This window comes from Desmodus rotundus, chromosome 11 (assembly GCF_022682495.2).
Source record: "Desmodus rotundus isolate HL8 chromosome 11, HLdesRot8A.1, whole genome shotgun sequence".
NCBI lineage: Eukaryota > Metazoa > Chordata > Mammalia > Chiroptera > Phyllostomidae > Desmodus > Desmodus rotundus.
The window spans coordinates 98,446,168-98,467,624 of NC_071397.1; the positions used below are offsets into that span (position 1 = coordinate 98,446,168).

Genomic DNA, 21,457 nt, shown 5'->3' on the forward strand with positions numbered 1-21,457 from the left:
TTGCCTCTCTCCAGGGTGTAGGGTGGCTGGGGGGGTGTATTTGAGCCCACCATTTCCTCATTAATTCCCTGAGCAAAGAGAGAAGATTCCTTTGGGAATCTCTGAGGTAAGGGCAATGCAAGACTTTCCCTGAAGCTCTTTCCTCATTGGTTTAAATTGGGTCACATGTCCATTCCTCACTGCTTCAGAATGGGTCACATGTCTAGTCACTGCGGAGAGGATGGACTGAGCCTTAGACAATCAGGCTTCCCTACAACTGGCAATAGCTTCCCCGAGAAGAGAAGATGAGTTGATGAATTGTGTGGGGTGTGTGTGTGTGTGTGTGTGTATGTAGTGTGGGTTCTGTTAAGAAAGAGAAAGGGAGAAAGATGCTGAGTCAATAGCAAAGAAGATATACTAGTGTCTAATTTAAAACCCATGAGCTTTTTTCCTTGTTATAAAAGTTATCTAGGTTAAATTTTAATTTTGAAAGAATATTTGTAGCCAAAAAGAAGAAAGTAAAACCCACCATTATTCCACTGACCCGTGAGAACCATTGATGAGATGATACAAACACACTTTCAAACAATAGAATGAACATACTCTGCATACATCCAAGTCAGTATAGCACAATGGTCAGCAATACGGACTTGGGTACCAATCTCTAGGCTCATCTTCTTCCTGTGTGCGGGTCCACATTGGGTAAACTACTTCGCTTTTGCGTTGGCCTATGAACAACACATGTTTGGACTGTTTGGGTTTACTTACATGTGGATAAGTGGATCCAACATGTTCATAAACCAACTGTATTTTCCATCCAAGTTTGGGAATCCACGTATGCCCAGGGTTGATGTAAGGGGCGTACAGATTTTTGACTGTGTGAGTCGCGGGCAGCCCTAACTCCCACATTTTTCAAGGGTCAACTGTAGTTTCAACAGAGACCTTCTAGCCCACAAAACCAAGAGTACCCACTACCTGGCTCTTTACAGAAAAGGTTTGCTGACCTCTGGGCTTGGCCGTCAGACCTCTATTGACTTGTCACAACTTGCCATGTTGTCCTTCTGTGGTCACGGATGACTTAACCAGTCTAGAGACCTGATCAGGAAGAAAGTGACATGGGAAGACAGGAAGGCAAGATGCTCTGTTAGTTAATCACTTAGAAACAGCTAAGAGCTGTGACTGCCTGCGCTCAGGGGCCATTGCTGAGGAAAATAAAGGTGGCTTGGACTCATGCACTGTGACGCCCCAGCACCACATGGGGACTCTGGACAAAGCGGTGACTCACGTCCAAGGTGGCACAGTGAGATGGTGCAAGATGTCATCATACCACTCAGAACAGCACCAATTTAAAGTGTATGAATTGTTTATTTCTAGAATTTTATTTTTAATATTTTCGGGCCATGATTGACCACAAGTAACTGAAACTGCAGAAAGTGAAACCACCTACAAGGGGGGACTACAATAGTAATGTCACAGAGTTTTGATGAAAATTAAATGAAATAATCCATGTAAAATTCTTAGCCAAGAATCTAACAGATATTATATACTCCATGGAAGTTAGCCATTTTTACATAAATAAGGTATAGAAACTAATTGTGAAAAACATTTTGATAACCAACAATATAATAATGTGTTGTTATAAAACACTAAATTCTTATCTTAACACTTTCAGTATTTGTTCCTTCTTTTTGAAGCAGTAACGGTGAAGGTAGGTTTAAAAATCTTTCCTTGGGAGGTCTTAACATTTATCAGGTCAGTCGGGGAGCAGCTTAGCAGGCCCTGCTCAGTAAGGCACAGGGCAGCTTGCACCGGAAACCAAGACACAGAATGTACAGTGACAAAGAAGAGAGACGTGTCTCTCCAACGCACGCTCCCGGAGGCGAGGAACCCAGCTCTGGAGGGCGGCGGCTCTGCTCTGTGAGACCTTCCAGGACCCAGGTTCCATTTGTCTTGTTTCCACACCATCGCCTGTGGTAGGTTGCACGGATGAAGCTGGTTCACCTGCATCTTCTTGTCTCATCCTTCAGGAAGGGGAAGACAGTGAATGAAGAGCAAGCCACTTCCTTTTTAAAGGATGGGATCCAGAGCTCATACACATGGTTGCCACCTCGATGGTGAGACCTTAGTCACAGGGCCACCTGGAGTCGAAAGAGAGGCTAGAAGATGCGACTTTACAGGGCAGCCATGTGCCCAACTAAATTTCAGGGAATTCTGTTTTCAAAAGGGGGAGGAGAAGAATGGATGGTAGAATCGATTAGCGGTCTTATGTGAGCATCATCATGGAAGCTATTATGGTTCCTTTGACTCTAAGACTATTGATTTTGAGACACATCCTCATCTTATTTACCACTAAGGAAGAAAAACTGTGCTATTTAAACTATGACTCATTGCTTTCTTACCAGCTCAGTTGTTGGACATGTCCCAATTTAAGTGATGTTTAAATGTGAAAAATGCATATCTTGCAACAGAAGAAATAAAACATTGAAAAGACTCAGGAAAGGAATGTGATCTAAAGACGTTCATTTTGCAGTCTTCTTCTGTGTTCTGTGTGTGTTCGAGTTTCCCTGGAGCAAGCGGAGAGAACAAGTGTTGGTTGATCGTTGAGTATGATGTTTAGAATAGCTGATTCACCACTATCAGTGTGAATTTACTCAAAGTCAAATTCCTGTCACTGCTAGTGGAGGGACTTTTGGCTCAAAGGCGTGGGGAAAACTTGCCCAGATTTCCACCCAGTCTAGGCCAGAGCTGGAGTTGAGTTAAACAGACAGCAGGGCCCAGACACAGCCAGGGCATCCGTCTTCTTGTTTCAACATCCGTCATCAGCCAAACGTTGCGTGAACCCAAGGCACTTTGCTTGGTGCTACCCCACAGTTCCGAGCTCATGAAAGGAGAGAGAGAAGCAGTATGTACAAGGTGGTAGGTTCAAGGACAGAGGTCTGGCCAACAGAGGCCCGGATTGGAGTCATCAGTTCCACCTGAGGTTAGCAAGGACCACCCTGTGGAGGTGAAATCAGGACTGGCGTGGGGCAGGGGTCATCGAAGGGTGCTCCAAGCAGAGGTTACAGAGTGTGCAAGCATGTGTAAATGTGAAGCCCCTATCACTCAGGGAATGGCAATGTTAGGCTTCCTTTGGTTATGGGGGGTTTGCTGTTCAGCGTTGTTTCATCGCTCCTTACACACAGGCGGCAAATAGCGACCTTGGTTTCATTCAGTTAAAGAGAAGACCAACTTCAGGGCTGGCCAAAAAGGAATGAGCTGAATTTTTCTGGGTCAGAAAGACGCTAGATGGACAGATGCAAAATGATACCTTTGGTGCCACGCTTGCTCTCAAACTTAACATTACTCTATCTTACTTGTCAACAGAAGACTTAAGGGTTGAATAGTTTAAGAAACACTCATTTGGATCCCACTTGCTTTGGCCACTTTTATGCTGATTTTCTCCAATGTAATAAACACACAAATGTATTTGACTTTGGAACACCCCATTTTTCCTTTTTTACTCAAAGCAGTTCAGCATGCGGTACTGCTGATATTAGCCTAAGAGGAGATTCTCAGTGCAGCAACCACATCTTTGTGAACTTGACCTGTTAAAAAGGCTAGAGAACCAAACGTTTCATCCTCCGGTTTTAAAATGTCAGTCGTAGTGAAAGTCCCGGGTCCAGTAAGGTCATCGATTCGGTAGCTTTGAACCTGGTCAATGACGATTCTGTAATATGCAGGTGTTTCTTGCCATATATCGCTACTGAAATCTGCTTCTCTTGTGTAGATCACTGTTACAGATGAGGAAGTTAGTAATCCATCCTTTTTAGATCTGGTGAGAACTCCCCAAATGAGGAAGTGCACACTTATTCTTATGTTTGCTTGGTAAGTTTGCCTTGTGATGGATTCAAAAGCTTGTGTCAAATTTACGCTGTGCCCCTTCCTTCCAGTCGGGTTGAAATCATCTCTCACTTGCTCGCCACTGTCTCTCGATGTCGCTGCAGGTTCACCAGTGCGGTGGTGTACCAAGGGCTGGTCATGCGCCTGGGCATCGTGGGAGGCAACCTCTACATCGACTTCTTTATCTCCGGAGTCGTGGAGCTGCCGGGAGCCCTTCTGATCCTTCTGACCATCGAGCGCATTGGGCGGCGCCTCCCCTTTGCAGCGGGCAACATCACGGCGGGCGTGGCCTGCCTGGTCACGGCCTTCCTACCCGAGGGTAATTGTCTCCCGACTCGGTGTGGCGGCTGAGAACTTGAAAAGAAATCTTACACTGAACATAATGCAGCATCGGGGAAACGCTCGTCCTTAGGAAATATGCCATTGCATCACAATGCGGGTGCTGGGGACACTTCCGTGGTGCGCCACTTGGTTTTCCGCTTAGTTCCCGGAAAGACTGAGCGTAAGAGATTGGTTCTGCAGACTCTTCGTTTTCTCTCTTTCCAGGTTCACGTGTGGGTGTGATTGAAATCTAGCTCGAGGCGATAGCGTGACCGGGCTCAAGGCACTTCCTGAGCATCGGCCATGTCACAGGCCCCACACGAACACAGAGGTTACAGAGGGCAAACACACAGCTCTCGACTCCAACAGGTTCCCAACCTCGTAGGAGATCAAGACATTGCAACACTCTCCCAGCTCAGTGTGATGAAGAAAATAGCAGAAGTAGTTACAAGATTTAGAAATAGTGGAAAAATCCGAGTAAAGAGGTGTGAGGAGTGATTCATCCGGGGGAAGTCGGGAAAGCTTCCTGGAGGGTTGGGTTAGGGACGTGGAAGAAGGGACAGGGAGGCGCTGGTGTGCCAACGACTTCTCCAAAGTGCAGTGTAGTTCCCGGGAGCAGGGGTCACCTCTGAGGGGTCAGAACCAGGTGTTCTTGGTGGTCACTGTTATCCAGGTGAGGAGCAGAGGGGTCATCTGTCACTGGTGGTGACCAGACCATGCCGGGAGCTTGCTTACGGTCTTGTGAGCTTCAGGAGGAGATGGGGAAGGGGTGGCCATCTGTAGCTGCAGCAGGCTGGATGATGACCATGAGGGGTGGCCCTCTGTAGCTGCGGCAGGCTGGACGATGACCACGAGGGGAGATGCTGAGAGCACAGACTAAGGGAGTGGCAGTCAGGCTGGGATAGGACAGGGGGGTTTCTGAGACATTTCCTGGATAGATTTTTTGGGAATTGATGGCTGGTACGGAGGTGGCAGGTGTCTCCAAACACACAGCAAGCACACCGGGATGGCATCTGCCACCACACACAGTGGGTGTGGGACGCAGGGAGCCTTCAGACTCCCCGGGAATGTGTGAACCATGGCAGGTTCATCATTTCTGGGTGCGGGGCGGGGGATGAGGTGGGCACAGCGGGAGAGCCGGGTCCTCTGGGAGCCCTTGTGTCAGCGCAGGCTGTTTGCTTGCTTTTTTGTTTGTTTGTTTTGTTGAGAGTCCTCCGAGGACCAGGAAAGATTTGACGATATGTGGAAGACAAAACAGTCAGGTATCTATAGATGAGTCTATGAAGTCCCCAGACATCGGGTAGACCCTACTGAAATAGAATTACAGGACTGCCTGTCTTTAGAACGGAAGGGGAAAGGTGGAAAGTCCCGTGTGTTGTTGAATGGCTGGTGGTCAGTGGCACAGACGAGCCACATTTCTCTGTCTCCCGGAGCGTGTTAGTTCCCTGGGGTTGCAGTAATGAAGTCCCACAGTCTGGGTGGCTTGAACCCACAGGAGTCTATTCTCTTGCAGTCTGGGAGCCTGGGCCCCGGTGTGTCACAGGGCCACGCTCTCTCTGCAGGCTCCAGGGGAGGATCCCTCCAGGCCTTGCCCCCAGCTCCTGGAGGTCACCAGCATTGCTGGCCTCAGTCCAGTCTCTGCCTCCACATGACCTCTCTGCGTCTCTGTCTTAACCATCACATCTGCAGAGACCCTATTTCCAAATAAGGTCATGTTCTAGAGGGACGGTATTCAGCCCACTGCACTGGGGTATTAACACATTCTAAGAGCTGGGGAATCTGTGTAAGAGATAGTGGCCAAAGCATGTCTATTTGTACATATTCATCGTGGCCACTAAGCCAGGATTAGGGGTCGAAGGTGAACAAGATAGATGTAATTCCTATCCTCGGGGGTTAAGTGCAGGGTGAGTGGAAGGGGGACATATCAGGAATGTAGGAGACCCCTCTTTTTATTCCATTTTACTTTCATAGCACATGCTCTGGGGTTTAATTTAAAAGTGGGGTTCCCTAAGGCACGGTCCTCTGTTCCCATCACCTGTGCAGTAAGAACTGAGTATTCACTGCATGAGAAGCTAGGGAAGTGGGGAGAAAGGCGACTGAGGTAGTCCGGCCTGTCAGCTTGGGGCGGCTGCAATGGGTGTGGCCTTCCGTGGGACCCCGGGAAGCAGGCAAGGCCAGACGTCCAAGCCACTGTGGACGTCACTGGGCGGGCAGGGTTCAAGCCGTTGTGTAGAGAACACTTTCATGTATTAGAAAATGGGAGGTATTTGTCTAGTCGGATCAGTTTTATTTTGTTGATGTAATTTCTCATTTTAAGCTTTAGAACTGTTCTTAGTAATGTCGAAAATTACCGTAATTTGCCATGTATAATGTGCACTTTTTTGTCCAAATTTTTTAGGGAAAAATAAGGATGTATATTGTACATGGGTAGCACTAATTCCGTATCTATATAAATGTGTTTAAGTCTTTTACTTATGGGTTTGCATGAAAAGTGCAACTCTAGACAGCAATAACAATACCCATATGCAAAATTGTAGCCTGGAATATGATAATGGATTTTGTTTCTAAATATAAATAAATAAATAACCAAATTAAAAAAATTAAAATGAAAGATCTTTTCCTGAAAGTTTGGGTGAAGAACATGGGTGCACATTATGCACGGGCAACGTACAGTAACGACTCCTATTTTGGACACATTTTACATAACAGTCTGTGGATTCAGCTGTTTCTGTAGTCACGTGTTGGCTGTGATTGACAAGAGCGAGTTTCGAATCCCGAATGCTCCGTGTGAGTGCCAGCTGCTGACATGGCCCTCCCTGGAGCTGCTGGTCCTTAGATCCACTCAAAGAGCTTGCGGACTCCCTGCTGGGGCTTTTCAATTAATGTCAGGAAGCCTTTCCCCTCAGTCACTCCTGACATTACCACCTGGAGAATGCTGGTTGGCCTTTTAGACAAATCAGCTCTAAAATGATCTCCAGAAAGCAGTTTAACTGGCTTTCCCTCCACTACACACGGCTTCTCAGGGTCTGAAGTATGAGAATGTGGAAAAAGAAAGAGTTTTCTGGCTGTATGTATCCTCATCCAAGACTCACTGCTTTAGACCACATTTCTGAGCTCTGAAGTCTGAAACACACAGAGCTTTCTTTATGCCCCCCCATCTGCCATCTTTAATGTGGGTTTCTGTAGGTGGCTCCGAACCTGGCAGTTTGGGCAAGTGTGTCTTGTACTTTTATTTCTCTTTAAGTGAAAAGTAAGTTCATGTATCTCAATTCACATATCTCTACTAGGAATTTTCACTAAATTTTATTTCAGAACTCAGAACAGATGGTACATTCAGAGGAGATGCAAAATTGGGTTTATTTAAAATCCTGCATTTTTTCTTCAAAAATTGAGCTATTATTCCCAGTAATCCCTAGAAGCTTGACCAAACCCCCGTTCCGAGGGGCCCTCTTTCTCTGAGTCTGCAGACTCTATGGAAGGCGGTTTCAGCTTCAATACTCATTTTTAAATTGTCTCGTGGGTTTTTGGTCATTATCATCACAAGATGTCTGTCGTCACTCCACCATAAAGTCAGCACATCACTGGGGTGATCGAGAGAGTTTGTATACCATTCACACATCAATGACACTTTCTAATAAGTTGTTTTTGCTTCGTTCTTCTGAGAGACAGTGCAGTACCCTCGGGCCATCTGTCACACATCTCCACACAATGTCTGTGGCTGTGTAGGGGCGGTGCAATGCTGTTCTCTGCAGCTTGGCATGAGTTGAGGGTCTTTCACTTTAAGCTTTGCCACCTAGGACTGACGCTGTCTCTGCCAGGGCGTGAACAGGACAGCATTTTCTGAACGATTTTCTGAATTCACTGGATGTTTTTTATGGGGTGTGTGTGTGTGTGTGTGTGTGTGTACACTTTAATTTGAGTTTTGTCCGGTTCTTCCCAGCAAACTGATCTAGCCTCAGCTGTAAACTTAGTTTGTCACTGAAGTTGCCAACAGGGCTGCCAGAGCGATCTTGATTCAGTAGAGAAGCCTGTAGTGTAAGGACCTCCCTGGGGTGAGGAAGTTATCTCCAAGTTAGCAGGCGGCCTTCTTCCTCACAGCCTGAGAGCAGTGGGGGTTGCCTGGCCAGGCAGGGTGCGGGGGAGCAGGGCTCCGGCTCCCACATTCCGTTTCCCAGCACCTGGCAACGGACCACCCTCTCATGCCGGGAAGCGGAGGATGCATTTCCTCGTCCCTCTCCCTGGCTTTCATAAAAAAAATGGAGCCTAAAGGAAACCCATGTTGACGACTGGACTGTTGGGTGCCAGAGCAGGAGGCAGCCCAGTGCACCAGCCCAGCTCTGCTGTGCCCACGCCCTGGTGGGACTGTTACCAGAGCACTTCAGGTGACCTGACCCAGGAAAAACATCAGTACACCAGGCCGCCTCGGCCAGCCTGCAGTCTAAACCCAAGGAAGTGGGGCCTCCCCTCAGTGGCCTGCGTTCCTGCGCCACCTTTGTCTCTGCGTGCCCTCCTAGACAACTGGCTTTCATAGTGGCCTCTAGCTTTTTTTATTGGTTGACTCTCCTTTAGAGAGAACATGCATTGATCTACTGAATTTAATTCTCTTCTTTTATCCTCCTCATCCACTCCTACTTTTCTACTGAAGAAAATTATGAGTTCAGGGAAGTGCAGTCATTCCAGAAGACAGAAGGACTGTTTAGTGTGGAGTGAGCACAAATAAGTATTGACTGTAGAAGGGAAAGGTTGCGCTTTCAAAGCTGGGAGTCAGGCATGGCGAGCACAAGCTGCCCCTGCTCATACCAAGGCCCCCGGAGAGGGAGCCAGACGCTGCTTGCTCAAGGACCCCGGGGCGCTGGCCTGTTAGGACAAGAATGGCTCCTCCTTCCCTTAAAACACAAAAGAAGGAAGGTATTTAATAAGAACGTTTGGCACCTCTCGCTGGAGAGTTTCTCCACACAACCAGAGGAGCGCTAAATCAGTTTATCTGTAAACAAATGAGTCAACTAGTACTTAAGAAGCTGGCTCTTCTGGGTAATTCCTCGGGGAAAGTGGCAAGACTGGGGATGATGTGAGGAAGGCAATGGGTGACCAACATAGCGATGAGGCACGGCAGAGATGCCCCCTCCCAAAAGCCCAGTCCTCCAAGCCTTGCCGCTCTCTAGAAACCAAAGGCAGCTGTGTGTCGGATCATTCCCGGTCTGTCGGCCACGGCTCTTGGTGTCATCAGTAAGGGCTGTGACCAGAAAGACCAAACGGGCACCAGACGGTGCCGATGCTTTTCAAGGACACAGTGAAGGCTATCCTCCAGACCAAAGGCCGGCGTGGCCAGGCTCTTAGGAAGGCCTGGCTCAGACTGGGCGGTGCGGTGCAGACACGGCTTATTTCGGTGTGGTCGCTGCCCAACAGATGGGTCTGGAGTACAATCGCTGAAATCTTACCTTGCACAGAAATGCAGTCAGCACCCGGAAACCTGAGCCATCACCCTGGTAGTGGTTATTGCTGTTGAAATTTGGCTACAATGGTAGAGGTTTCAATCATTTGTGCTTAAAATTAGCGAAGACTAAGGGCTGAGAGAACACCAAGCACATGCCTCGCATTGTTCTATGAAACTGTACCGAAAGCACAGCCCTCACTCTTGCCTCCCAAACTCTCTGTGTTTCAGGAAAAGCATGGCTGAGGACCACGGTGGCTACCTTGGGGAGGCTGGGGATAACCATAGCCTTCGAAATCGTTTATTTGGTGAATTCGGAATTGTACCCAACAACGTTACGGTAATTCCAACATGCGTGTTATGGTTTCTTCCAAGTGTTTTGAATTGACTTAAAAACCATGAAATAGTTTCCTTAGCTTGATGACAGATTAACGTGGCTGAACCCAGCCTTAAACACAACGTACTTTGAGTTGCAGCCATGCTCCGCCTTGCGGGCGCCCACATTCTGTGATAGAGTACTTCTCCTGCCTGCCTGTCTCATCATACGCAGCCGTGGTTCTGCGAAAAGGCACCAGACTTGGAATCAGAAAACCTGCGCCGTGCACACATGCTTAGATGTGGTTAAATCTCTCTTTGTGGGCGTCACCTGTCTGAAGGCACCGCCTCTGTCTGCACCCCATGCCACATCTTGTCGCAGGGAGCAGCCAGTTACCGCAGGACAGAAAGCAACCGTGTGCCGGCCCTAGAGCACATTAGCCAGCTTTCCCCGAGGTTTGTTCATGGCCCGGTCCAGCTGGGTGCCAAGGCAGCTCGTGAGTGTCACCAAGGTGGCTAGATGGTGAGAATGCTTCCGCCCAGCACAGCTTCCCTCCTCACCAGCCTCAAGGGACAGGGGACACGGCACTTACCCACATGTGGAACCATGGTGCCGAATGTACATGGTCTGCTTAGGGGATGACAGAGTGATCGTTTTCTAAGTTCAAAACCATAGAAATGGGAAACACCGTTACAGTTTCTTTGTCGCTTTCATGTCTGAATATTTTGCATGTCTCAAAGTTATTCAAATTTTTTTTCATTTAAAACCATTTTTTCTCTACAGAAACTTTGGAGTTTCGCTCTGCTCAGGTTTGTGCGACTTCGGGGGAATCATAGCCCCGTTTCTGCTCTTCCGACTGGCGGCCATCTGGCTGGAATTGCCTCTTATCATCTTCGGTAAGCGCTCCTTCGATTCCTCCGTGTGCTCGTCCACGTTCTCTGCGTTGTCGGGCTTTGTGTTAGTGATAGGCGCTTACTATTTTTCTGGCAGCCGTTTCAGTTTTGAGGAGCCAATCTGACTACACTGAATTGGGACACTCTAAAGGGTTTAAATTGACTCTACATGAAAGGGCTGTGACGGCCAGTGTTCAGTTTAGCTTTCATTGTTTAGGTCCTGAGTTCAATGCTTCACAACTCTTTTTTGACATTGGGAATCATTAAATGCCAAAGATTTTCATGAGACCAAAGTAGACCTTTAGTCGGTTGAAAAGAAGCCTAAAATCGAATTATGTTATTAAATGTTCTGTATCTATCGGCATCATATCTTCATTTGCTCTGATGCTGAACACGCAATGCTGAAAGCGGAGAACACGGACCCCTGGCACATCTAACGCAGCCTCCTCCCCACCCCCTAGCTTTACCCCTCCTTCCTCCCTCCGATCTTCCTAGAACCCCTGAAGGGGTAGGATCGTAGCGTTGCGAGGGACCTTAAGGTAAATCAGTCCGGCGCTTCTCACGTGCTGTTCCACCTTTCTGCCTGACCTCACCTCCCACCCCCTCCTCAGCAAGAAAGGATATAGGTTGGCCCTACCACAGCGAACTTTCCTCTGCCTCTACTTCCTTTTCCACCCACTGCTCACCAGTTCAAATGACAAGGGAAACACTAAGTCCATGAGGACACACTGCATGTAATGCAAAATCCTAACGGTGCTAGGGATGGGAAAGCCAGCTTCTAACCGGTTGACACCAGTGAAATCAGTAAAAGAACATTTCAAATGATGTCCTGGGATCTGATCCTCAAGCCCATCATTGGCTCTGTAGCCAGCACGAAAAGGCAGAGTTCAACCAAGATGGAGTGGTGGCCTGGCCTGCAGCAGGTGCCCCTGAGCGGAGCACCGGTGCTAAATGTGGGCCCTGCCCTCGCAGAGAGAGCCAGGTGTCAAACACAGCCGTGATTAAGAATGAAGGCATATAAAATATACTAGAAGCAGGTAACACAGACTCAAACCTCATCAATTCCTAATTCGTTTACACGTACTGTCATCTGTGTGCCTGAGGTTATTTGTTTTTACATCTTTATGGTGGAAGTTCTATAGAACAATGTGCTACTGCACCTCTCTTCCTACGACCTCATCAGTGATGTCACAGCAGTAATTGGAAATGTCGGTTGAGGGGAGATATTTACACCATGGCAATGGGCAGATGCTACGAATCAGGGCTTTCCTTTCTGGAGAGCTGGTTGGTAAATATTCACAAGCACGCCACAAAGATAAGATGAGCAGAAAATAGTAGAGGTCAGGGTTTCAGGAGCTTCGACTCTGAAGAACAGAACAAGGGAGGATGGTAAATAGGGACGTGGGGTTGATAGGAGGGTCCTGAAAGAGGAAAGATTGGAGTATGTTTTGGTGCCTCCACCAATGGGCTAAGGTGCTGGGGAGAGGATTAATCACTACAGTGAGGGGCCCATAAAAGCCTCCCAGAGGCCGACTGTGGCGGAAGGGACAAGTCCTCCCGTGGCAGTGGCAGAGGGATGAAGGGGTGGGAGAGGAAGCAGTGACACTCTAGTGTTAGCGAAAGGACATGGAGGGGATGCCTCTCTGGTGGCTTCTGTACTCCCAGGAAGTAGGAGAGGAGGACGTCTCTGAGTGTTAAGCACTTAGTAGGCGCTCAGTAGATAATTGTTCAGTGGGTGCACAGATGGATGTCTGCCGAGAGCCCAGGGGCGCTGGGACTGCCCAGGGTTTGAGGAAGGTGAAGAAACGGCGGCAGAGGAAAGCTGCAGAGCTGGCGGGGTCACCGGGGGCTGCTGAGTCTGGTGAGCAGGCTGCTTCTGGAGCGAACGGAGGGACAAGGGCCGGCCGTGTGTTCCCAGTGGTGATGCCTTCCCTGTTCCATAGGTGTCCTGGCATCGGTCTGCGGTGGCCTCGTGATGCTGTTACCTGAAACCAAGGGCATTGCCTTGCCAGAGACAGTGGATGATGTAGAGAAACTTGGCAGGTACCGTATGAAATGTAGCGCCTCCTAAATAAAAGCAGCATTTCAAACCACTGGGGAAGGGATGGAATTGAGACAATTAAATGCCTGTGGGGGGGTAGAATATTAAATTCCTGGCTTTCGTCCTGAGCAAAAATTCAAAGTAGCTGTAAGAGGTTAGTGTAAAAGGGAAAAGCTGTAAGTGAATGTGTGTTATTTTTTAAAGGTGGTTATGAAGAGAGAAACATTTCCAACTAAGGTTTTAAAACTCAGAAGCCACCTAAAGAAAAGGGATGGATGATTTGACAAAGTAGAAATAAGTTAAATGTACATCAGTAAGCAAATAATTGTAAAAACTAATATATTTACAATATGGATTACTATACAGAGAGTAAAAGATTTAAGATGTGTCTATAGGGAATGAAATGGGAAGATTTTCAAGATTAGATTACAAAGTGAAAAGGCACTGAAAAACATGTTACAGTATTTGTTAAAAAATAAAACCAGTAGAAATTTCTCTCTGTAGCTAGATGAGAAGATAGTCAATAGAGGTAGACAGACAGACAGACAGACAGACAGGTGATGGTGATAGAGATCGATAGACTGATAAAAAGAAGGAAGGGGACTGGAAATATCGGGGGAACACTTTGTAAAGTATATCATTGTCTAAACACTCTGCTCTACACTTAAAATGAATACAAAATAACATTGAATGTAAACTGTAATTGGAAAATAAAAAATAAAAATAAGTCAACTTTTTAAAGAGCAACTGAGAGAATGAGAGAGAAAGAGATTGACTTTTGGAGACGTGTGTCTAAATGGTGTGCAGGGAAAGTTAATATGTAACCAATATATAAAGATGAAATATATTTTTGTTATACTAACAAAAATTCACATTACACCAGCTCTAATTTTCTAGGTTTGAAATCTTTCATAATAAAAAGCCAGGAAGAGAGGTTATGAATATGAGGATGTACAAGAAAACATCTAAAATAAAATTACAGACTCAGTGGGGATAGAAGCAGGTAGGGGGAGGGAGCAGAAGGCCAGGCATCCTTGTGATACTCTATAGACTTCCATGTTGGTTTTTTAAAAAAATTACAACCCCTTGTCTTGTATTATCGGTGTAATTTTTAAAAGTAACTGAACCGTTCATTTCAAAAATAAAAATGACTCTTTTTCTAAATAATGACCTGGAAATTAAGGGTATGGCTCTCCAAATTTTAAACAAATGTATCAAAATATTTATGAAAAGACTGAAACGTTAGTAACTTCACTGTGTTTCTTCACTTGTGCGCTGGGAAGAGAGTAGGTACACTTTTGTAGGTGCCTGTGTGATCGATGGTTTCACAAATGTCATTTTATCTAAAGCACAGTGATTTGGGGCAAGAGGAGTTCTCGTCCTCACTCTTTTATGTACTGGGATATCTACGCTCACAGTTCACAACTTTACCTGCTAGGACTGGGGTGGATGCTCTCTGGTGCTCAGGTGTGACTCCGTGGTTTTGTGTAGTTTTTAAAATTTCATGCTGTTTTCTACTTGATTATGAATTTCTTCGGTAGCGAGTATCCCTGTGGTAGGACTGGAAATTTCTCCCTTCATGCCCTCTCTTAATGCAGTACCCTCCCCCTCCACAGAGGGAGACCACCCTTGCTAAGGGTCTCACGGGTGTTTTACCGGACCTTTAAAACGTGTACAGTGATTTCATGGTCCTGTTTCTTGATGCTATTTTGAAATATAAGATTGATTAACCATCCCAGAACGTTCCTAAGAAAGGCTTGCTCGGAACTGAACCACCAGCCCCTATCCCAGCGGCTGACACCTAGCAGGACTGGCCCAATAAGGGGACAGGTGGACGTTTGTCCCGCGAAGTAACCCAAAGAGATTCTTATGCTTCTTCAGAAGTGCTGGGGACTTGGCTTATTCCGCACCCAAAGCTCTGCTTACATTTCACCCTCGAACGATGCTACCAGAAGTCTGGGGTAAGGTGGGAGAGTGTCCTTAAGCCCTGGCATTTTGTAAACTAAAATTAGGAAAAGAAATTTAAAAGGTGTTAAAATGCTGTGAAGCCCCCTTGCGTGTTAGGCCACGGGCAGGTCTTGCTTCATTCATAAAGCAGAAACCCAGCTGGGCTGATTCTATCATCATAGACAGTTTCTTGGTTGGAATCAGGGTCTGGGGCCAGGTCAGGGTGGGGGTGTCCAGTCCTGCCTCCCCAATCCCAGAAGTGCTACTAGCAGGTCAAGAGGAAGGAGAACATTCAAGAAGCTTAAATGAGGCCATGGGGAATGGCGAGAACAGAAATAAGACCGTCATACAACGAGATATTCAGACAGGCAGGCTAACTTCCCGTGGGCTGATGTGTCTCAGGGCTGTGACCCGGGAGAGCGTCCTGGCCAGGATTGCAGGGTCAGAGGTCAGGAGTTCGGGGCTGCACCTCATGTTGTTAGGGCTTCTGGACTCCACCCCAGTCTGGGTGCCGATTCCGCCGCATCCCATCTCGGGGCCGGGGCTACAGCGTGGCTCCTTCTGCGGTACACGCAGGCCTGATCCCCAAACCAGTCGGGGGTCAGCTTCTCAAACTCCTCGGGGAGAAGTGGAGGGCACGGGGTGATTTGAGGTCAGGACTCCCCTACCGCGTGAGCCACTGAAATCAGAGTGAAATGCCAGGAGGGGAGGGGCTTTGGAGACGGGCGGGTGTGTGAATGGTGTGCAGGAGAATCAGCCTCCCAGCGACAGAGGAACAGGGAGATTTACACCAATCGGAATTCAAGTCACACAAACCGTTTGTAACTTTTCCTGTTTGTAACCTTTTGTCATTAAAAAAGTCGGATAAATTGTTAATTATGCCTAACTATCCCTACCCTTGAAAAAAATCTGGTAAAAGCATGATTTACAGTTTTATAAGTTAAGCACTTTAATTGTATTCCATAGATGTTAACTCTGGAAAAAAAAAAACTATTTTGCACCAAACCTGGGAGCATTTTCCTTCTAAAAGTGCACTTAGTCATTATATCATTGGTGCTGTTTGTTGTTGACATTATCAATTCATTTCCAAACCCTCCGCGACTCAGCAGAACTTCCTGCGGCTCATTCACCCCGTCCTGGGGTCTGAGAGCCGGTGAGCACGGAGCCTGGGCCCAGGGGTTGGGTTGCCTCTGGGCAGGTTTTCCATGTGAAGTCCCGCCTGGGTGTTGGTCCAAACCAAATACACTATTGAGTAAGTAATGAGAATACTTTCTCCCAGCATGTGGTTTAATCTTTAATGAGGACTTTCTCTTTTCTCCTTTGTTTTGTTAGTCCACATTCCTATAAATGTGGCAGGAAAAAGAAAACCCCAGTTTCCAGCTCTCACCTTTGAGGCCCCTGCCAAAGACGAAAGGGAGAAGCCCCTCGGGCCGACCCCCAAGGACCCCGAGTGCCTTGCAGAGACGCATGTGTCTACTCCAGCTGCGTGACACGGTGCAGCTCCAGCTGTTTTTTAACACTTCACAAAGACATTCACGCTATCCAGCATATTTTTCATATGATGTTGGAGAAGAAGCTTTTTTCTGACCTTGGAACAGTGCCTCTGACCCACCAGTTACAGAGAGACAAAAAACCCCCTCCCAATTCCCCCGACAGCTCCATCAGGAACACAGGAAAAGTGTGCGGAACTGGAGTCCCCAAAGCTGACCAAAGGAGTGAGTGGTCAGAAGGCTCCCGCGGCGATAAAGACACGGCAATTCACCAGGGAAGACACTGGGACAGACGGGACTGAGCCTTCGCTTTCCCTTCTCGCCTGGAGCCTCCAGGAGCCCGAGTAGCATCCAGGCTGCAGATGCGTTCAGGCCTCGTTCCACAAATAAGCACAAATCAGCTGTCCCACCCGAGGAACTGATTGCTATGAAACCAGGTTGGGTCCGAGATGCCGGGGGGTGGTTTTGGTCCTCGTGGGTGGACCCCGGGAGCCATGTGTTCTTTACTGAACAAAACCCATCAGTTGTGAATGATTTCACGGGTTGTAGGATTTTAACCATAAAGGGCTATTTATCTTACATGTGTGAGTTCAGTTCCCTGACGGTGCCCACGGTCAAGAGTGAAAAACACGGACAGTTCTCCCTCCTCCTTGACACTTTTCACTTGTTTCAGGAAGTAGCTTACATTTTAATTTAAAAGAAAGGCCAATTATATCCATGCTTAGAAGAATTAGCAGAAACTTTGTAAGTGCCTGTATAGATGCTAATAAGGGATTTGATATTTCTTTTTTTGTTACTGAGACTTTTGAAATGTGGAGCTTAAATACACACACACGCTGTCTTTTTCTGAGGTTCTGCTTCATATGTCTTGCTTGGTATGCTTTCAGATTCAGTACCCACCTTATGCAGAATTTTTTTAACGACTTACTCTGTGTAGACCGGCCTCCTGGGCACCCGAGGGAAGTCTTGCCAATGGCGGGAAAATCCCCCTATTGTGTGCTGACTGCAAACTAAGCCCTCTCGTGCCCAAAGCACGTCGGAAGGAGCATGTGAGCTCTGTCTCCTGCCGGAGCAGACGCGGCTCTGTGGGGGACGTCGCTGCCCTCGCCCTCCACTGTCGGCTTTCTTTGTGTTTCTCTTTGCTGCAGGACGACTGTCACCTTTGCACTGTGTTTTGCGGTTCTGAGAACAATAAAAAGTTTAAATTGTCAAGAAACATCAGCGTTTGCCCCTTCTCTTCCTTTTGACCACGTGGCACTATAAAACACGTGGGTCAGTGTGCGCCTTGCACATACATCTGTTGTTCCTCTGCAGGCCCCCGGCACCTTCCCTAGACTCACACGTGACTCAGATGACCTTCAGACCCTCAGCTGGTCTCGTGTGTGCCCTTCCATCGCCCGGCTTGCTTCACGATATACAACTCCCTGTCCTCGGTCCCCAGGGCTGGGCTCGAGTCAGACCGTCAGGGACAGGTTTCACTGCCAAGAACAGAATTTGTTCTCATGACTCCCCGTACATGTTGCAGGTTTGAAAACATTCATCTCAGTGTCAGAAATAAAGACCCCAAAGATATGTGTCAAGCTGTCTTTCACCGACGAGGTAATAAACACGTGGGTGACCTGTGAGGACTTTCGTGTGGCCGAGCAGGCTTCTCGCCTTATATGCAGCTATTCCTTATGAGAAGGAGCAAGATCACGTGTCCGAAACTGCTACACTAGTTAAGATAGGTTGGATAAACAAAGAACATGAAAACAATGAAAATCACAAAATCAAATCAAAGTAAATACCGAGTTTATTTTCAACATATGTCATCTCTACGTCTGTTGCCTCATTGTCGCAGAGCCCAGCAGTCCGTGGACAGGATACATTGATCCACAATACTAACACATGTTGAGGTTTGGCAGCCGATGGGAGCTAAGTGCAGTGACTCGGTTTGACTACTGTCAATTAGTTTTCTGAGCATGCTAAATTCCCTACCCACGTTCCAGCCTCTGATCCACCGATGGTCCCCTCTGTCTCCCATCCAGTTAATTGGTTCTCATTACTCCTTCAATCCATCTGACAAACCTGGAGACACGAACGTAGACCCCAGGCCTATTGGGGCGTGCACAGCCAAGGCCCCAAGAAGTGACTCCTTGTAAAATGTATCTGTCCTTCTCGAAGCAGACCAGAGGCCCCCCGCTGTCACCCTGTAAGAGGGAGGGAAAGGCCATGTGAGGATTAAACCGCCAACCTTTCACTATGGGGTCTTCCATTTCCCAAGGGGAAGTTTTTTCAGTGTTTGAGCACCCCTTTCCCATCAGAAAGGCATTTATTCACCTACTATTTGAACATCTGCTGTGCTTAGCGAAGTATATTCACCAAAACCACACCAACTGATGTTTGCTGGGGAAAAAATTCCCTGTGAACCCTGAACTGTTCCCTTCCTGCCTTGGGGTTTCTCTTGGGCAGAGTCACCCTGAGAATCGCTGTTTAGGAGAAGCAGCTGGTCTTCCCCTGTTTCTTCTCCTGCTTTCCTACGGGAAGGCCACCCCTAGTCCCGTCCACCAGGACTCCCAGAAGACGCGTGGGCGGAGACAGAGGTGGGACCTAACCACTCCCTCACACCCCACCTGGAGCTTAAGGTGCACACAGTCATCTCAGAAGATCTGAGTCAGCATTTGGGGACACACCTGCAGGGCTGCTGGGCACCATTCAGAATGCTACCTGTGGTTGGCAGACCCTTCTCGAATCTGCTGCTTTGGAGCTGGAAGGTGTAAGGGCCCAGACAAGCCAGCACGGAATGGCCGATCTCTGTTCTTTTCTCACCTGGCAGCTGTCGACGCCCCCAGTTAGGAGCCCTGCACAGAGCTCGGTGGAGCTGACCCTCCCGTCCAGGTACTCCCGGCGATTGCACACTTTGTTCTCGATCACTGGCAGCTGGGCTTCCTTGAGGAGGCCAGTGCCAGAGGTGCCTGTGTTTACAGAGATGAAGGACATGGTTACTGGATCCAAAACTCATGCGCAGGAAAAGTTCCAGAACAACACAGCTGTGATGCTAGATCTCTTGTTTGCCCCTGAGACTGGATAAGAGTTAGTTCCTAATAACACCCAAACTCCTTTTTTCTGTTGGACCCTTGAGAGTGTAGACATTATATAAGATTTCATGTTTTCAAGTCCTGGATTTAATAATCAGGTTTTCTGTGTGGCGTTTGGGGGTTTGTTTGCATTTTCATTTTTCTTTTCTTTTCTCTTTTTTTCACTATAAAGTGCTTTTTTTTTGTAAAGACAGATTGAGAAATATAACTGCTACTATTTTATATGTTCTCTTTCAGGCTTTTAAAAAATATATTTTATTGATTATGCTATTACAGTTGTCCCATATTTTTCTCCCCTTTATTCCCCTCTGTCCTGTACCACCCCCCATCATTCTCCCACCTTAGTTCATGTCCATGGGTCATACATATAAGTTCTTTGGCTTCTCCATTTCCTATACTATTCTTAACCTCCCCCCCTATTTTCTACCTACCATTTATGCCTCTTATTCTCTGTACCTTTTCCCCTATTCTTCCTCCTCCCCCTCCCCACTGATAACCCTCCATGTGATCTCCATTTCTGTGAATCTGTTCCTGTTCTAGTTGTTTGCTTAGTTCGATTTTGTTCTTGGTCTTTTTAGGTTAAGTTGTTGATAGTTGTGAGTTTGTTGTCATTTTACCATTCATATTTTTTGATCTTCTTTTTCTTAGATAAGTCCCTTTAACATTTCATATAATAAGGGCTTGGTGATGATGAACTCCTTTAACTTGACCTTATCTGGGAAGCACTGTATCTGCCCTTCCATTCTAAATGAGAGCTTTGCTGGAGAGAGTAATCTTGGATATAGGTCCTTGCCTTTCATGACTTGGAATACTTCTTTCCAGCCCCTTCTTGCCTGTAAGGTCTCTTTTGAGAAATCAGCTGATGGTCTCATGGGAACTCCTTTGTAGGTAACTGTGTCCTTTTCTCTTGCTGCTTCTAAGATTCTCTCCTTATCTTTCATCTTGGGTGATGTAATTATGATGTGCCTTGGTGTGTGCTTCCTTGGTCCAACTTCTTTGGGACTCTCTGAGCTTCCTGGACTTTCTAGAAGTCTATTTCCTTTGACAGATTGGGGAAGTTCTCCTTTATTTTTTTTTTCAAATAAGTTTTTAATTTCTTGTTCTTCCTCTTCTACCGGCACTCCTATGATTTGGATGTCGGAATGTTTAAAGTTGTTCTGGAGGTTCCTAAGCCTCTTCTCATTTTTTAAAAATTCTTGTTTCTTCATTCTGTTCTGGTTGACTGTTTATTTCTTCCTTCTGGTCCAAACCATTGATTTGAGTCCCCGTTTCCTTCCCTTCACTGTTGGTTCCCTGTACATTTTCCTTTATTTCCCTTTTCATAGCCTTCATTTTTCCCTCTATTTTGTGACCATACTCAACCATTTCCGTGAGCATCCTGATGACCAGTGTTTTGAACTGTGCCTCTGATAGGCTGGCTATCTCTTTGTCACTTAGTTGTAATTTTTCTGGAGCTTTGATCTGTTCTTTCATTTGGGCCTTTTTTTTTTTTTTTTTTGGTCTCCATGTGTCTGTTACATAGTAAGGGGCAGAGCCTTAGGTATTTGCCAGGGCGGGATGACCCACATCACTGCGTTGTGGTACTGTATGTGGGGGAGGGGTCCAAGAAGGAACAGTGCCTCTTGCTCACCTTTCCACCGGCTTTCAAGTCACTTCTCTGCTACCTACAAGCAAACTGGGCCCTTCTGGTGCTGATTCCCAGGTGGGTGAGTATGTGTACACTGTAGGACCCTGTGGGTCTCTCCAACAAACTCTCCTGTGAGGCTGGGAGTTTCTCCCACTGCCACAACCCCCACAAGTTTTTACAGTCAGAGGTTTAGAGGCTTTGTTTCCCCACTGGAACCCTGGATTGTACAGTTTGTCTCACTCCCCCGTTGTTCCCCCCAGTTTATCTGCACAGAGATGTGGGACCACCTGGTCCACCAGCCACCCGCCCCAGTCTTCCAGCCGCTGCCTTGCCATGAGTCCTCTCTGCCCAGCTGCCGGTCTCCGCCCCTCCTACTGGTCCAGATGAATGTTTCTTCTTTAACTCCTTGGTTGTTGGACTTCCATACAGTTCGATCTTCTGGCAGTTCTGGTTATT

At 47.1% G+C, this 21,457-nt stretch overlaps 2 protein-coding genes across 3 annotated transcripts in view; one reads left to right on the plus strand and one right to left on the minus strand.

Moving 5' to 3' along the window:
* The window catches only part of SLC22A3 (solute carrier family 22 member 3), a 74,287-nt gene extending 56,774 nt beyond the window's left edge, over positions 1 to 17,513 (plus strand). The window contains exons 6-11 of one of the 2 annotated variants that reach the window (XM_024552013.4): positions 3,746 to 3,843; positions 3,963 to 4,177; positions 9,842 to 9,950; positions 10,710 to 10,822; positions 12,763 to 12,862; positions 16,140 to 17,513. In XM_024552013.4, the coding sequence (XP_024407781.2) occupies positions 3,746 to 3,843; positions 3,963 to 4,177; positions 9,842 to 9,950; positions 10,710 to 10,822; positions 12,763 to 12,862; positions 16,140 to 16,200 (696 nt within the window). In that variant the 3' untranslated portion in view covers positions 16,201 to 17,513. The remainder of the gene's footprint in view (positions 1 to 3,745; positions 3,844 to 3,962; positions 4,178 to 9,841; positions 9,951 to 10,709; positions 10,823 to 12,762; positions 12,863 to 16,139) is intronic. The other variant, XR_008425531.2, reaches the window with a different exon arrangement.
* A 558-nt stretch (positions 17,514 to 18,071) lies between these two features.
* Positions 18,072 to 21,457, minus strand: part of PLG (plasminogen) — a 38,417-nt gene continuing 35,031 nt past the window's right edge. Inside the window, exons 18-19 of the mRNA XM_024552236.3 lie at positions 19,106 to 19,251; positions 18,072 to 18,486 (exon numbers count right to left, since the gene is read on the minus strand). Of these exons, the coding sequence (XP_024408004.2) occupies positions 18,325 to 18,486; positions 19,106 to 19,251 (308 nt within the window). The 3' untranslated portion in view covers positions 18,072 to 18,324. The remainder of the gene's footprint in view (positions 18,487 to 19,105; positions 19,252 to 21,457) is intronic.